Source organism: Poecilia formosa, unplaced genomic scaffold (genome assembly GCF_000485575.1).
Source record: "Poecilia formosa unplaced genomic scaffold, Poecilia_formosa-5.1.2 Scaffold52, whole genome shotgun sequence".
In the NCBI taxonomy this organism is placed as follows: domain Eukaryota; kingdom Metazoa; phylum Chordata; class Actinopteri; order Cyprinodontiformes; family Poeciliidae; genus Poecilia; species Poecilia formosa.
The window spans coordinates 2,446,480-2,464,236 of NW_006799991.1; the positions used below are offsets into that span (position 1 = coordinate 2,446,480).

General features: G+C 38.9%; 1 protein-coding gene across 1 annotated transcript in view; it reads right to left on the bottom strand.

Annotated features, from left to right (window-relative positions):
* p3h2 (prolyl 3-hydroxylase 2) overlaps nucleotides 1–17,757 on the bottom strand; it is a 46,905-nt gene that overhangs the window by 7,555 nt on the left and 21,593 nt on the right. The window contains exons 2-5 of the mRNA XM_007552775.2: nucleotides 4,311–4,463; nucleotides 3,608–3,797; nucleotides 1,387–1,518; nucleotides 99–226 (exon numbers count right to left, since the gene is read on the bottom strand). Coding sequence (XP_007552837.1) covers nucleotides 99–226; nucleotides 1,387–1,518; nucleotides 3,608–3,797; nucleotides 4,311–4,463 — 603 coding nt within the window. The remainder of the gene's footprint in view (nucleotides 1–98; nucleotides 227–1,386; nucleotides 1,519–3,607; nucleotides 3,798–4,310; nucleotides 4,464–17,757) is intronic.

The window sequence follows — 17,757 nt, forward strand, 5'->3', positions numbered from 1 at the left end:
CCATCCATCCATCCATCCATCCATCCATCCAATCTATCTATCTATCTAGTTTTGAGAAGCAAGATATGAAGTCCTACATGACACAGCAGATTCCTGACCTCTCGTGGGGTGCTGTCATGTGTCAGGATTTCTCTGTAGTGATCCACATTGTCGGCCATAAACTCGTCTCCCTCGTGGAACAGAAGGTAGGTCAGAGCGCACTGCAGCGCCTCCTCCAGCCTGTTGACTGCACACATTAAGAGAGACGGGAAGAAAGTTCAACATTTTTCTCTGATTCGTGTTCATCGGTATATTACTGCAGATGGACTGGATTATCAAATTTTATGGCATGCTTGGATATAACATAGCTAACATTTAGAAAATAATATTACAAAGGAAATGGAGCTGAGCACTGATTGCACAGAGACAACCATGTATGTAAGTACAAACTAATCAATAGTTTCCTGTAAAAGAAATAGGCTACTGCCATTTTTGCCACTTTGCACTGCATACAGATTTCTTCATGAATACAGATCAAATGTCAGACACCTTTTGTTCCATGTTTCTTTTAGGTGTAAGCCTTCTTTACTCTGCTGCAAAGATGAAAGGTTAATACAGGACTTCTTTCTTTAGCTTTAGCTTTCTGCAGTTTGCAAGTTTGTTAAATTCTGGAGATTTGAGCTGAAACAGCAACATTTTTTTATGGAAACCTTCGCAGATAAGACAAGCAGAACAACTGCAGAGTGATTTAAAACTTCCACTGCTGCTGAGTCAAATAAAACAGACTGAGGCTGCAGAGCAGAAAAATGTCTTAAGATGATAAATAATAGTAGATTTAATACAAATTCGATTACTCTTATTTCTGTTAGGCAATAAAAATGCTTAATTAGGACGCAACATTTTTGAAGAACAATACCTAAAATTTAAAACTATAGTTTCGGAAAATGAAAACCATTTGTTCTAATAAACGATTGGATGGTTTAGTGTTTTCAAGGTGAAAATTTAAGTCCAATCATGCACAATCCAATGATCTCATACTTAGTGAGATCATATTTTTTCAGAGGGGTTTCAGAAACATCATTGCTAGCCGAAGTCCATCGGGACTACCAAATCTCATTACAAATTTAATTGTTAGACTGCTTCAGGAAATTAAAATATCCAAAGAGACACATATCTGAAAATGTAACAAGTTCTCAGTTCTTAACTGAATTAACTTAATCTGTTTGTATCTGCATGCATGAACTATGGGTGCAATAATTTATCCTCTTTACATTCAAACAGTCGGCCGTCATGTCCAAGAACCTCAAAATCAAAATACATTAATCTAAAATTTAATCACTTCTGTCAACACATATCTTTACTTATACATGACTGTCAGAAAAATGTTAAAGACTACAAACATCCCACCTTTAAAATAGGCAAACTGAAGGTAGTCGTAGTGAAGGGGCAGGTAGTTCTCCATGGGGGAGAGGCGGCCTGGACGGGTAGCGAGGTCTCGGACGCACTCGTGCTCACAGTGCAAAACCTGAGTAAAATGATCTGCAAAAAATGCAATCAAAAATTTAGTCTTTGGATTATGCTAAAAGAAATTTGGATTTGCAGACTTTTACAAATGTGAATGTCAACATTTGATGTTCATGCACCCTGTAGCAATTAATCCCATAAGGTGGCAATAGAGTCTGAAATAAAATAGCGTTTGCTCCGATGGGGACCTGATGTTAGGTCATCCTTTGCAGAATCAGGAGTTGGCAGGCTGCTTATCATTTCCTCATGCTGTACACTGAGAAGACAGCCAGCAGTGACAGCATGCATGTGTGAATGTGTTGTTAGCATGTATGTGTAGTGAGGTCACTCTGAAACAGCTGCAGCATGATTTTTCTTTCCGTCAGAAAGGCTGTGATGTTTAAATTTTGTCAGGAAACTCCAGAGGAGCAGAGGTCACACCTGAGTCACGCAGAGCTGCAACACGATTCAGGTCAAATACAGAAATTTTAACGCGTCCAGACGGAAGCGGTTCTGTTAAATCCTTCTCTTGTTTCATCCGAGTCACACAGCAGATTGATTTTCCATATCCACACATCATTACACATATAAACATTATGATCACAGAATCGACTGGTGCAGCGCTATGGAAAATAATCTGTTCATTTTAAGTAAAACAAAGCCTGGCCAAAATGAATTAGCTGTCTTTTAATGTTTACCCAATCTGACCACACATATGAGAGAGTCAGAAAACACTCACTCAGCAATTAGGCAGCTGCTACTGCACAAAAGCCTGCCTCAGCTTCCAAAGAAAATGGCCTGACTTTTGTCAAACACACACGTCCCATTGACTGGGATGGACGGAGCAGGAGGCAAAAGTAAAAGTGAAAATGCAGCATGGCTAAAAAGAAACTTTACATTTTGAAAATATTTCCAAATGACAACAAGAGAAAAAACATAAACAACAAGATGACAGGAAGACAGTAAAATTAAATGAAATGATACAAGAGGACAAAAGTATTTTTGTTAGTTTCTTTCATCCTTTAAAGTCTCTGGAGGTCAACATTGCCCCAAAGTTCATTAACAAAGAAGAATGAAAAAAACAAACAATCAGTCTCTACATGCATGAAGCTGGTAGAGACATATCCCAACAGCTGTCATTGCAGAACAAAGTTTTTCTGCTCAGTATTGCCTCAGGCAAGCTGCATACGGATGGCTCACGTATGTAAAATAAACTGAAAAAAGCGTGTCAGTATCCTTCCAGTTCCCAGTTATTTTGCCCTTTTATGCCAGAATACCACATAAAATCCCAATCTGGTTTTACCTGCATTTTTTTATTTACAAAATGTGAACTGAATACATTTTAAAAGCACCACACCGAATACATGCAATATGAAGGCTGGCATTTATTTATTTATTTATTTATTTATTTTGTTTATTTACGTATTTTATTTTTAGCAAAGACACAAAACAGCACAGAATTGTTAGAAATACTTGGGTATAGAAAATCATCTTCTACTGTGTCCATAAATGTATTCGCGTCGTCTTCTTGACCTGAGGTCAAGTTGTCTGCATGGCCCGTCGAAGACGGTAATAGTGCATATCTACCAAATCCCAGAGCTAACTGTGCAGCAAAGCTAATCCAGCCAAACTAAGCAGAATATTTGCACTGAGTGAGTAATCTGGCTGTTCCTTGTAATGACCACTTCTTTTATTCCTTAAAGACTATAAAATGAAATCATTTTGACAGCTGCACATCTGGAACGTGTGCAAAACTACATAGTCTAATCTCTGTACTTCCAATTTTAGTACACTGTTTTATAACATAGATTAACAAAAAGTTATAGACATTGGACCTAGCTAGTAGAGCTATAAACACAAATTATTCAACTTATGTTTTCTTTTATCTGTAAAGACGACAAGACAAACCTTTTTATTGCCAAGAAGTCCAAATTGAAGCATGGACAAAGGGATTATTTATACTGTACAGACATATTGATAAGTACATCTTGATCTACCTAAGATGAATGATGAAATCGTAAGAAGAATTAAACACTGGCTTCATCCGTCGCTCGATGATAATATTTATGTTTGCACTGAAACCGAAACCAGGTAGATACATTTTCTGTGACTTTTTCTGCCTTACCCGACATGACTTCATGTAGGCTGTAGCGGTAGCGTACGTAGTCGTGGCCCTCAAACTTCTGCGGACCCTGGCACAGGGCCCGACACTCCACATCGGCTTTGTAGTATTCCACCAAAGCATCCTCGAACAGAGATACAGCTCCTTCGTAGTCGCCTTTGTCGTATAACTTTACTGCCGCTGTGAATGATTGCTGTGATAGAGAAGTCACAGGGAAGGAGAAAGAGAGAACAAGAGAGGATAAATCTTGAAGCATATCTCTGTTTCTTTAAGTTATGCTTTAAAGAACGTACATTTTGTTGTGACAAAGAAGACTTAAGTAAAGCGCCAGCAGGATCTAATTTGTGCATAAAGACACCAAGGTTAAAGAAGAGCATAATCTTTTTATCTGCAGTTAAATTTGTCAGTTTTTAGTTTTCAAATATAACACACTGGGAAAAGTTCAAAAAGTAGTCTTTTCCAAAGGAAGGTACTGCTCGATTTAAAGCCACAAAAAAGAAGAAGTGGCTGGAGCAGCAGGGTAAGGAGTTAAAACCCTTTTGCATCCGAAGCTTTATCACTAAAGGCCTCAGTGAGTTTCCAGTCATTAAAACTCTAGGGGTCGTTTCTATCAAGGCCGTTTGTAGAAGCACAGCAGCTGTACTTTCAAAATCAGATGCTGCAGACAGGAGGAAAGCCTCGACCATAAGGACTGTTTCTTTTTTACCTGATGAGGCCGGGCTTCCCGGTCCACAAAGTGGTTTTCTTCTACACCCTGCAGGTCTTTGTACTGTTCGAGGTGTTGGCCCATCTCCACATGTTCTGGATTGGCCTGAAAATAGGTATGAGCTGCTGCTGCCGCCTTTTCCGGCTGCTTCAACTGAAAAAGGAAAAACAGAACCAGAGAAAAAAAGTATACGCCATTAAATCCTAAAATACTTTCATTTTGGATGAATAGAACAAAATTCCCACAAACTAATTTAAGCTATGTTCAAGTAGGTCAAAAGGTTCAGAGAACATCGTTACATTAAGAAAAGTCAGTTCATTTCCAGCACAGCAGATTGTGTTGTTTTCCTATTTCAGCCTCATTTTTACATGTATTACTAGGAACAGCAAAGCCTCTCAGAAGAAAGGGACAAAGTTGATTGATAAGCCTGACAAAAAGGCTACAATTTCTCTGAAGAAACATCTGCTGAAAGAGGCAGACCACTTGACAAAAACTCAGGCCTTTCCCAAAAATAAAGTTGTGGGGAGTTAGTTGGACACTCCTTCAAGCGATGTCACATCTGAACAGAGAAAATCTGAGCAGATTTAGGAGGCCACACCGTTCCCATCCACATCCTGTTATGAAAAAACAGCCGTTGTTATTATAGCCAATGCAATAAATGATTTTCTTCACAAGTGAAGAATAGAAACTTGGCAGAGCTTACAGAGGAGGGGTAAGCTCATAAATCTGTTCTACTTACTGAGAAATGCATCGAACATGAAGATCTAATTTATTCAAGCAGCTGTGGAAAGTGCAAAAATAAACTTTCTAAAATAAAGATTAGAACGTTTTTTTTTTTTTTTTACATTTGAGATAAGTAGTAACAGTTTTACTCTGAAATGGAGTTTATTGAAGTTTTTAACCTTCGCATATGGAACCGTTGCCTGGTTACGTTGTTTTTTTTTCTAATTTTATCTAGTGTATTGGCTGGAGAAAACAGATGACTGTCCTTAAAACCAACCTTGAACTGACCTTGCATGTTGACAGCACAACTTCTCAAGAATGTTTAGATAAATTAACTCAAATTTACCAAATCTATTTTTAACCAAAAGTGAGTTTTTGTATCGTTTGTTCAGGAAGTGGATAAAAGTTTTGTATCTGGACATTTCATTACTTTGTACTTGAGAGTACCTTAAAGCACTAGAAGATAAAATTAGAGTTACTTTTACTAAGGGCAAGTACATCATGTGTTATAGTTGAGACAACGTAGGACTTCCTTGTTTGGGAGAAATGGAAATGGTTAGCATTTGTAACCAAGAAATATATAAAACCACATAGTTTCACAAAGCTACATGGCTGTAACCACCAGGACAAGCTATTATGGCACTGCTTACAAAATCAGACAGCAGTGAAAGGATGAGCAGCTCAGTGGATATTTTTATATCCTGTTTAATTATCACCACACATTTTACGTGAATCCCCCCTCCCCCAAAACAAACTGCATGTCCTCCAATACGTGGGCTGACTCACAGAGCTCCCAAACCCCACTTAACAATGTTACATAAACACTGATTTGTAGGGCTTGCTGGTTGAGTTAACATTCATGTCAGCAGTTCAGCTGTTAAAGCTCACTTCTCAGATTTTATACGAGTTGCGCGCTTTACTTCGATGCAGTAAAAGAGTCTTGTAACAATCCAGTAGGACCTCTAGGGAGCAGATGGTGCTTGTGATGTCGCGCTGCTTTGGGTTTATACACCCAAACTAGTCCTGGAATGTCAACATGAGTCTTCCATCGCTGGCAGTCAAAGAGCACGTGTCACAACAACGAACAAATCTTTCTCATACCTCTGTTCCTCTACCGTCTGTTAAAACGTAAAACAATGCTATCATGCCTGGCTCTTATCAGAGGAGACAATAGTACTCAAGCCTGAACACGAACCGAAGCAAAACATGCACCACACACTAAACTTCACACTGAGAGATCTCCGTTGTGTGGTTTCCTTCATATAGTAATCATTGCTCACTAAACATTTAGTTCTTGGAAATAACTTTCTAATCTTTCGTTCTGATTGATAATGACTGATCTAGACTGCTCAATCTACGAGCACACAGCAAAGGAAGACGATCTGGGGATTTCAAGGAAATAAAAGTCAAACGGTAAGAGGTGAAAAGCAGACAGAGGCTGTTTTCTGTTTAATGTTCCCTGCAGGGACATCCGCTGGCAATCGAGTAAACTCCTCACCTTATGAGCGGCTCCAAACTATAAAGAAGATCACAGCGTTTCTCAACTTCCAGCAACAACAGAGAAGGTCAGTTTGGCCAAAATACATAACAGATTGCTCAACACTCCACCGACTCTCATCCCCAAGGCATTTCTCTGCCCTGTACTGACTGATTTTTGGCTCTAGAGCCTAAAGAGATTTGCCATGAGAAAAATGTGTCTTTTTTTTCCTCCCAATTCTCACATGTATTCAGGATTATGGAAATGGAAAAGTAGAATACCTTTTTCTGTAGATAACTTGAAGTGTACGCCCATAAGCTGTTGAAACAAAAGTGAAGTGATTTGTGCTTTCTATGGGGGATCCAGGCTTGATATGCAGCCCTAATGGAAAAAGCAGACAATCGTCTTCTCACAAACATCCCACCTCACTCAGAAGAATAATGCTGCAGTCTGACAATGTTGGCTCTGCCTCGTGCAGCGGTACAGAGAAAACCCAGCAGGACATGCTCGATTAGCCCTCAAAGGCAGAGGCAGAGTTGAATGCATTCCTGGCCGGATCACCTGCTTGGAGCCATTGGAAAGCACCCAACAATAGTGACCCAAAAACAGGGAAGAATGAGCGCAACCAGAGCATCAAGAGGGATTGTACTGTGTTTTTTTTTGCTGTCTCACTTTTACAAGTTTTATACAGTATGTCACAACCAATCAGCAAGCTAAAAGAGCCACCGGGTAAATGAGAAGGTGTTTTTGTCCCCTTAGGAATAAAATGTGAAGATTTACTGAGAAATCAGCTCTGGACCCCGAGTTTTATGAGACATTTAAAATCATAAAAGTGTTCAGGTGTCATTTATTGCAGGGATGTCAAACTCCAGTCCTCGAGGGCCGGTGTCCTGCAGTTTTTAGATGTACCACAGGTACAAAACACTGGAATGAAATGGCTTAATTACCTCCTCCTTGTGTAGGTAAGTTCACCAGAGTCCTGCTAATGACCTAATTATTCTATTCAGGTGTGGTGCAGCAGAGGCACATCTAAAAGTTGCAGGACACCGGCCCTCGAGGACTGGAGTTTGACACCTGTGATTTATTGAATGATGTAGAAGAGATACTGGTCACATTTAAGCAAATTTAAACTTGTGAGATGATCATCTGTGTTTGTCAGAGATAAATAAGAAATAAATCTGGATTGATCAACTGTAATACGAGTGTAAATGTTTTAAACTCAGAATACATGTTTATCCATGGATCTGTGCAGAATGAAACCCCTGGATGTTAGACTGCCAAGCAATCAGGTTAAAAACAACCACAGGATGCAGATGAGGAAGCAAAATGACCAGACTGGATACATCACCAAACAAACTGTTCTGCAGGAACGGGTTGCGTTGTGCAATAATTATACATATATACATGCATGTTTTTTCTTTTTATGAACTGAAACTGCTGTTGCTCTCATGTTCAAAGCCGTTTCCAGACAGAAAGTCACTGCTTTGTTGGCACAAAATTTTAACTGCTGCTAATTTTAGCTTTAATCTACAAGATTAAAATCATTACAGCCCTGCCATTCAAGGCAAATTTCCAAACACATTCAGTTAGTGTACATCTTGTTCCCCGAGACTACGTTTTCTCTCCCGCAACATTTCAAAGCAGCACCTGTAGAGTTGAATAAATGCCTCTCAGTCTGCACCCTCACTTTGCCCAAGTCGCCCAGCTTTTGGACTGTTCTGCCAATTTGGAAAAAAAAAAAAAATGCTTTTAATGTGGGCACGATATCGTGCCAAGCTAAACGCACATTAACATGCTCCACCAGGCCTCCTCCTTGATGAGCAGGTATGTAAACAGGCCTGGGCTGGCACCTTAGAAACGCCACTGATGTTGTGGCAAAAACAGTACTTATCCCAGAGCAAAAACAGGCCTTAAAGTAAAAATAAAAGTGGCAAGACAATATGAATAATTATCATACCATAGGGAATAGTCAAGTAAAACTAAAACAGGGCTTTAATTATTTATGGAACAGAGGCACAAACCTAGAGTTCAGTTTGAAATGATTGCTTCCTAATGGATTGCAGTTGGAAAAAAAAAAGCTATTATATTGTGTGCACAGTCCAGATTATTGTCAAGCGGCTAATATTTTATTCTTTCTACTAAAATATTGTCATGTAACCATGGGTGGAAATGTTGCAATGCCAGACGTTACTTTTCCCTGCAGTTTAGGTTCCCAATGTGGAACGCTCTCCGTTTTCTATCTGCAAAGAAACTGAATAGACAAGAGGATCGTGTTACTGAAACACAAAACCTGCTGTTCTCAACAGCCAGTAATCAAAGAACAGTCAAAGCAAAAAGTAGGTCTTTTCTTATTGAACAAATATTGAAGCACCATGTTTTACAATTTCCTCTCTCGTGATTAGAAAGAAAGTTTCTCTTAAATCAGCCTCAGACAACTCTGAGCAACCTCTCCTTGCAATAATTAACTTCGCTAGGGACACAGCTGTTTTCTGCAAAGAATTATCCCCAAAAACAAACGATACGTCTGTGTCTTTAGACTCTTCCCGTGCATATTTAAATAAAAACAATATTTACTCTTCTGCAGGCAGAGCAGCTACATACAGTTTACTTTTACCCAGCTGAGATTTGAGTGCGATGTAGAGGCTGCACTGCGTTCTTTACTCTGTACTTATCCATAAGCAAATAGGCAAACATAAAAGCAGCTTATTCAACAGAAGAAAGTCTGACCTCTTAGTCTATCGCACCATCTTTGTAAGGATTTTGACTTGCTTCAGCTTTCAAACTCAGCAGTTTGTCGCTGCAGTCTGAACATCTGGATAAAATAATCAGGATATAATTTAAATGCAACAGATTTAAGAGCGGGCCAAAGTTATTGTGATGCTGGTTAAATTTAATTTGAGATGGTTCCGAATATTAAAATACTGGTTTATTGGGCATTTCCAGAATATACGCTGTTTTAATATGACGGAAAAGTAATGAAAATATAAATCTGCTACTTATTAAAAAAGGATAAGGATCAAAAACGCTCACAGTGATTTGGGAAGACTCCATCTCTGCTGTTTTTACCGAGATAAATCCCAAACAAGCACAGATGCAGTGTCAAGTTTCTATTTGTATTACGCAACATTTTTCTTATTTCAACAAGTCTCATTTAATGGAATAAAATGCTATATTAGTTTACCGGACACAAAATATGCCAAACACAATAATAATTATTACTGATTATATTATTGCAGTGAAGTAGACACTGTTAAAAAGAGATTTTTTTTATATGCTTATGGTAGATTTATTTGCGATGCTGAGTCAGGAAGCTGGAATCCATACCTGGCACTCAGAGTTCATGCCAGTTTGTGTAAGTGGCTGATTATCTTACCGTGAGGGAAGCCAGCCCACTCGCTTCCACTCTGAATCATCGCGAAAGGGGACAGACAGACCTTTGACTGATGATCGGAGAAATTGAGAAATTCCTGGAAGTCTGGAGCCTCTGTGTGGGGCTCAGACATGATCGGTCCTCGGTTATAAGAAAATATGCCAGTCTGTTTCAAATTCAACAAGACAGGCAGTCTGACCAAGTTTTATAAATGCAGAAAAAAATGTTGCTTTGCTTTCAGCCCCGACAATTTCAGCCCATGTGACTGTGAAAAGTTTGCGCACCTCTGCTCTTTAACTTTAAAATCTCAGCTGAGTAAACCAGACAGTGGTTTCCTTTTGAATTATACTGATTAGTCAAATACTGTCCTAACACACAATCTTGAGTGTAACACAATACATTTTTCCAAGCCAATCAGGAAACCAGTCGACCAAACAAGGTGTACTTTAAATACGACATGGCTAAAACATTAGGCTCATGCAATGGTAGGAAAACAGTGATGTCATGGGCTAAAGCAGCCGGTTTTCATATCCGTTCTCCCCGTCCTTTAGTTTTCTGTCCGTCACGTCACCTCTTCTCTATTCTCCTGTCTGTTCTCGATGACAGCTCTGCACACTGACCTCTTTCTCCTGTTCCTATAAGGTCGTTTCTGAGGAATTCCTGGGAATGAAACCTCAGTAATGTTGCTGCAAAAAAAAAAAAAAAGCCACTTCATTAAACACGTGAGGACACGGCTGGCATCCTAAAGGACGAGAGGACACTTAAAGGAAACGGCAGCCGAATAGTAAAGTCTCTGTTCACAGCAGCAGATCGACACTCTGCTTGAAAAACGTCTGGCTTTAATTAGGAGGTAAAATGAACAAACAAACTTGACCATAATAGCCTGAAAACCCAGACTGTGAATCAAGCGCTCCCGATCCAGAAGCCATTAGCAACCAAAACAGAAGTTTGTCTTTATAATGACCTAAAGTAAATCATCCAAGTTGAAATGCTGGGTTTACATCTGTGGCCATGTCTTCCCTGTGGTTGACATCATCTGGCTATAAGGGGGAAATGACTGCTCCTGCTATTTTCACCATATTGTCTCAGTTCCCACTTAAGCTCCATGGAGCTGATGAGAGACTATACAAGCCTCTTCCCAAAGCTATTCTGAGACCATCAGACACCACAGAATAATCTGTAGTCAACAGTTTCAGTACACAGAGGGCCATCTTTGTCTGCAAACCTGAAAAAAAAAAAAAAAAGCACAAGGTGTGTTTGATTTAAGCAGTGCAGACAGGGTGGAAAATCACTCATAATGTCTTCCTCCTGCCCTGACGCCCTCATGCCCTCTTCAAACACATTTCTCATGTTTCCTCCTGCCGAAAATACAGCAACACACTCACTCCTCTTTCCCTGGGACTTCTAAAAACAGACCTGCGTAACTACCATTTTTTTTCTTTTAAAGCTACGATCTTCTGATCTCCCACCACATCAGCCTCCATTCACATAAAGGTGCCTTTTTCTCAACTGCGGAAAAATCTGAAGTGCTCCGAGAAATTAGGAAAACAGCAGTGTTTTGTCTCCATCATTTTCCTCTTTGGTTGAGGTTGGGGAGTGTCAGTGTGTACCAAAGGTGTACGTAGAGTGGAACTGGAGCCCTTGCAGGGAATACCACGTATACTGGCACCAAGGTTTTTTTTTGTTGTTTTTTTTTCTTGCCTGGATTAAATAAGAACATATGGCAAATATATTCTCCCACCAGGAAACAGTTAGAAACTCTCACATGTGGCAATAAAAAGTCAGGTGGTTCTTCTATTTGCTCATTAACACGGTTACTTTGCAAAACTGGGATGTTCTGCTGGGTTTGCATCACATGTCAACATATGAATAAGCTCTCTGAAGCGTAGATTTCTTGAAAACAGCTTTGGTGTTGTGGCTTTTAGGCACAAAAATGGTCTAACTGGGAAATTAGACACAATGATGTAAAAAAAAAAAAACACTCCACATAGATTTTACTGCTATAAACCAAAAAAGTCTATATCAATCAATCAATCAATCAATCAAATTTTATAGCACATTTCAGCAGCAAGGCATTTCAAAGTGCTTTACATAATTAAAAAACAAAATAAAAACAACATGTGACATTGAATAAACAGTAAGAAAGAGAAAGAGATTTTTGGGGAAAAAAATAAGTTTTTTTATATATGTTTCTTTTTCACATTTCTCACTTTGTCCCAACACTTTATCACTGTCATAACTAAACAAGTACATAATTGAAACCAAAGTAAATAATGACAAATATAACATGAGCATTTATTGCATTTATTTGTCTAGAAATGCTTCAGTGATTTAAAAATCAGAATTTTGCTGGTGAGGTTGGCATTGCCACCAATTAGTTCGGCTCTCAAAAGAACATTTCTGAATCAAAGCTGTGAGTTCATGAAAATGCTGAATATTTAAACAGTATGAAGAAATATTAATAAAAAAATATCTGGAGAATATCTCACACCTTGGTCATTTCCCTTGACTTTGGACCTTTTCCAACCAGTTCCCTGTTTATTTCATGTAGCCATCAGTTTCAGACAAAACGTCTGGATCAAGAGCACCGCTATCAGAACAATACTCAACTATCTCTATTTTTAAAATTACCGTCGTCACAGTAAAATGAGCAATTATTGTAAACACCTACTACCACCCCTAGCAAAGGCAAGTGAAAAAAACCTAAAAGCTCAAAATACATTCACCTCACTGCAGTAGCATGACTTAAAATAGATTTTACTGCAGCTTTTTAATAGTAAGCAGTGAATAATGTTTTACCTCCCTTTCCATCCATGTCATTGCATGTGGTTTCAAGTTAAGTCCCAATCCAACCTTATTTGTCTAAGCACAAGTTGTTTAAAGCTACTTAATAATATCTCTGCCTGTTAGGAAAATAACTGTTTACGGCACCATGGAGATTTCATGCTTTTTTTTTCTTACCCAAATTAAAAAGTGGCCTTTGCATCACATCATAAGGTGCTTTTGACAAAATGCCCTGTATAGCTTTTCACTCATTGCTTAATTTCATGCATTTTTTTTTTAATTTTACCCTGGCAGTCATGTGTGTGTATTCCCACTCCTGGGTCCAAAATTGACATGTTTACAATAATTACATCCTTCTGTTGCTGCTTCAGTGGCAGCAATTTGTGGATAAATATCTCTGCCAACCACAAAAGCAGACAGAAGAATGTGATTAGAAGTAATAAAATTAGACCAATAAAGTTATTTATTTGTTTACAAGCAAAAATAACATATGTTGTTTTTTGAAAAACCTACACTTTAGAACTATTTTCTCCCTATAAGAAAATGCTAAAAAGCTCCAGAAAGCTGCATTGGCTCAAATAAATGGAAACAGACCTTTAGTTATACTCACGAGACTCAGATTAGCTTAGTAAGGAAAATATAAAAATACTTCAGGCACATCTATTTTCTAGGAACTGCAATAAAAGATAAATTTATTTCAAAGCTTTTTTATAGATCTTTACAAGGTGTGACAACAGATGTGGAGGTTAGTGTAATCGTGGTCAAGATAAACAAGTTGGACATGAAACTAATTAAAATCTGGTGCCGAAGTGTCCAAATGCATCTTATTGCAACAGCAAACATGTTGGTGTGCAGAAACGCTCAACAGAGACATAAACTTTCCCTATGTCAGCATAAGCCAGATGTTGATGTGTCTTTTGCTCATTGGTTCATGGACCTGAAGTGCCGTCAAGAGTCGTTGCAAAAAAAGCACATGAATCCAAAATCACCACCCCTTCCAGAGGAGAACAGCCACGTTAGGAAACACTGAAGCATTTTAACACTCATGAGAAATCGGTTAAATTATGACCTACTCTCAGAAGGAAACGCTGTCAACTTTTCAAAAAAATTTTTGTACCGTTAAAATAGGAAAAACTTTCTATTCCAAAGAAAAATTACAAGAAGCAGAACAGCTGAAGGATCCGTGCCATCAGCCCTTCCAGTCTGGGGTCAAAGGTGAGCTTCTCACATAAGTGTGGACACACTCAGCTTTCCCACTTTGCCTCTAAAGCTGCCAATCTTGGAAAAATAAGAAAAGATGAGCATGATGTGGAGTTTAAGTGCTAAATCCTAAGCAAACCCATCCAAAACAAGAACTACGGAGGAGGAAACGGAGCATGTGCGAATGAGGCGACTTTTCAGAGCGTCGGCAGACAATGGCGACTTTTATCCAGCTGGTAACTCTGTGTTGTGAGGAAACTAAAGGAAATTAAAATGTGTTTTGCTCATTCTGAAAACAATTGTGAGTTCCAGCAATGAGTGATTTTATGGGCATAGCAAATTCATAGTCAGATAAAGGTCAACAAAGTGTGTGAGCGACTTAAATAGATCTCAACGTCAATGACGGATGTGGAAAAAGCTTTTCGTCTTTTGCATCACACGCATTTGTTCACAAATTGCTGCCATAGACAAGGTTGTCAGCTGAAGTTCCCAGTGGAAAATATTTATCTGCATTGGTGATCACAGAGTTGGCAAACATACGAGATGTCATCCTGCATAATATTTATGTTCTGAGTTTCAACATAATTTTCCACTTATCAGAAAGGGATAAAAAAAGACCTGAAGAAGTATTATCCTGTTAAAACTTAGGGTTCATCCTGATTGCACAATGAGAAAATAGACCCCGCTCCCTCAGAGAGCTAAATCAACTCAATCAAAACAGCAGTCCTTGAAGAATGAAGAGTTTTAAATGCTTTAGACAGCTACATTGAAAAAGTTCAAGTAAAGGCAGGAAAAAAAAAACAAGATGGTGGCTGCTATGTGTTTCCTGTCAGCTCTTTCTAAGCTACAGGTGTTGGGAAAGTTGAGTTTAAACACCCAAATCAACAGCGAACTGACAGAAACAAACAAAGAAACCAGCAGCACATCATATGTAACCCATCGAAATCTCTCCGACACGTGACGTGGCCTGCTGTAAGCCTTCAATAGGAACCCTCCTTTTCTGTGTTTTACAGCTTGAAGGAATATTTTCACTTTTCACAGCTACATAGTTTTCCCATTTGGGGTCAAAAAGTTCACGTTTACAGCCTAAAAAGGGAGGAAAAGGTTCATAGGAAAGAGCCTGGCTTTCAGAGGAAGACAAACATAAAATTCTGGCTCAGAAAATATACAAAGGGTAACTGTTGTTTGGGAGAGATAACCTAGATAAAACCTTTGATTTGGTGCCTGTTTCTCCTTGTCAGGCCCTTCCTTCTACAAATTAAGGGAAGCTGTTGCTTATTTTCTTGCTTGTTTTATCAAAGTCATGATCCTTATTTTACTTCCTTTTTTAAAAACAAGGATCAAAGTTTATTTAGCCACATTAATCAAATAGCATGGAGATTAAATAAACCCAACCAGGCTGCTGAGGATAGATCTGAATTTATATGAAAGCTTTCAGAGGCTTGACGTAAATCTTTGGAATTGGTTTTGCTTACCAGAAATTCTTGGCATATTTGGAAACCAAACAGACGACTCTGAAATACTTGAGGGTCAAAATGTACAGAGATATGCGTCGCCACATCCACAAACACTCTCACGCTTTTACATTTACCCAACGGGGGATTTAAGCAAAGAGCACATCCATATGACAACAGCAATATTTCAGATTTATGGGCGAGCACGTTGTAAAACTCTTACAAACTCTTAGCACATAATGAGACGACACCAGAGGAATATAAATCCTCTCAGGAAGTCCTGGGAGAAAAGCTTTCAGAGATATTTTTTTACGTCTTGCCTCCCAAGTGTCGGTTCGAATATCCAGCCCTGCAGCTTCGTCAGAGGGTCCAAACACTCCGACAGATTTCATCGGACTTATCTTACACATGTTTGATGATTAGAGTGTGACCTCGCACGCGCAGAAAATGCAAATGTGTCAAAGACTTTGACAGGAAACTATTTGTGAACTGGTTGGCTGATTTACAGTAAATCTTGAGTTTTACTGTGAAAGGACTAATCAGAAACAGATTTCATATTGAAGAAGTGTTTTTAAAAATTAATTAGCATCAATGTCACCTTTTGCCAACTTGTCCATCTCTCTGTACAGTCAGAGCCTGACAAACACAAATTATGCTCTTTTGGTGACATTTATATGTAATGGGCTGCTTTAAGACAACAGTTACATTTCATGGCGTGATTACATCGCCAGCCACAGCCTTCATTTGCATTATCATTTTGGGGTTTTGCAAACATCATCAATTAGAGTTTATCACTATTCTAATTTGTCACAATCGTTATCATTGTAACTTTCTTTATAAACAGAGCAATGATTGCCTGTCCAAAACACAATGTGTTACTGTTCCCATTTAACTGAAAGTAATTAAAAACACACCCACGGACGAATGGGGGTAATTCTCTCTCAAAGTCTTTAAAGTAATCCGTCTTTCCTCGCCTTGTAAACATGGGACACGCTCCGGATGCCGTCACATAGCACAAGCCCAGTGTTCCTGACGCACAGCATGCAGACTGCAACTTCAGACCAAGCAGGCTTTAAAGCACCAAAAGCCCCAAAGTCAGATGATGCTGTCTGATTTTCTCAGATGCTAATCCGTTCAGGAATAATATGTCTGTTTATTTGTGCCCAAACGGTCTACGAGTTGTACAGCAGATGTTTCCATCCCGGCGTTTACGCTGCTTGCTCTAAAATTAACCGACTAAGAGACAAACAAGACTCTTTTCAAAAAACATTAGTGCTTTTATGTGCAAGCGACTTCAGTATATGTTTTTCTTTTAGGACATAAAGGCATTCTGCCCTTAGCCCCATCCTTTGATGGAGATAGATGCAAGTGGCCGTTCCAGGCTAGTGTCAGAGGTCATATGGGAGCCATGTTGATGACTCAGCAGACAGACTGCTAGAATGAGCATTCCTCACATTCTCAAGATCGACGGAGGAGCTTAGACGTGAAAAGAAAAATGTGCAAAAGTCAACTTTTGTGTCCAATCACAAAACAGTCAGTAATTTAAACATGAAAAATTAGGCAGATACTAAAAATGGTAAAAATAACAGGAATAAATCCATATCCAAAATAATTTTGCAACCTCAGAATTGAATGCAGTTAGAAAAAGGTGCCTAATTAATAATGAACGATGAGAATCATTATAATTTAAAAAGGTGTGGCATGCAATTACATTTAACCCCAAATACTCTAATACCTCTAAAATGACCTAAGAATAAATAGGGTCCACTTATATCTAATATAATCTCAGATTTAAAGTATAAATGTTATGCGATGACTGGATAATGGTTTAAATAATCATGACAGCAGACTTGGTAAATGTCTGGCAGACACTGACACCCTCCACAGGAGGGCAAGCCACAAATGGCCATTGCTACAGAAGCTGGATGTTCAAAGAGACTGTATCCAAGCCTATTCAAATAAAGTTGAGTGGAAGAAAGAAGTGCACAAGTAACAAAATCCATTCCAGAGTAGACTGAGGCTGGAGTCAACTTAGCATGAGCCTCTATGCATAAGCGAGTCCTTCAATGTCACACTTTTTATTTGTGGTAATAAATAAATATTACAGTTATGCATTATGTTGGTCCATTAAAGCAAACAACAAAATGCTTCATCAAACAGTCCAAAAAAAAACAAAACAAAAATGACTGTCAGGCTACCTGGTCTCTCTAAATTGTCTTTGGATGCGAGGACATGGCTGTCCTGTGTCTCTGTGTTGTCCTGTGACGGACTGGTGGACATTGTGTCCAAGGACTGGCCGCTCTCTTGGTCAATTTCTGCAGCATCCTTCCTGCCATCCTGCAAGGTTTGCCGTGTATAGACAATGGATGGATGGAAACTTTCTCCCAAGCTTAGTTGTTTATCTTACTCAAATTGTTAATCTCTTGTCGTCGTCAGTCT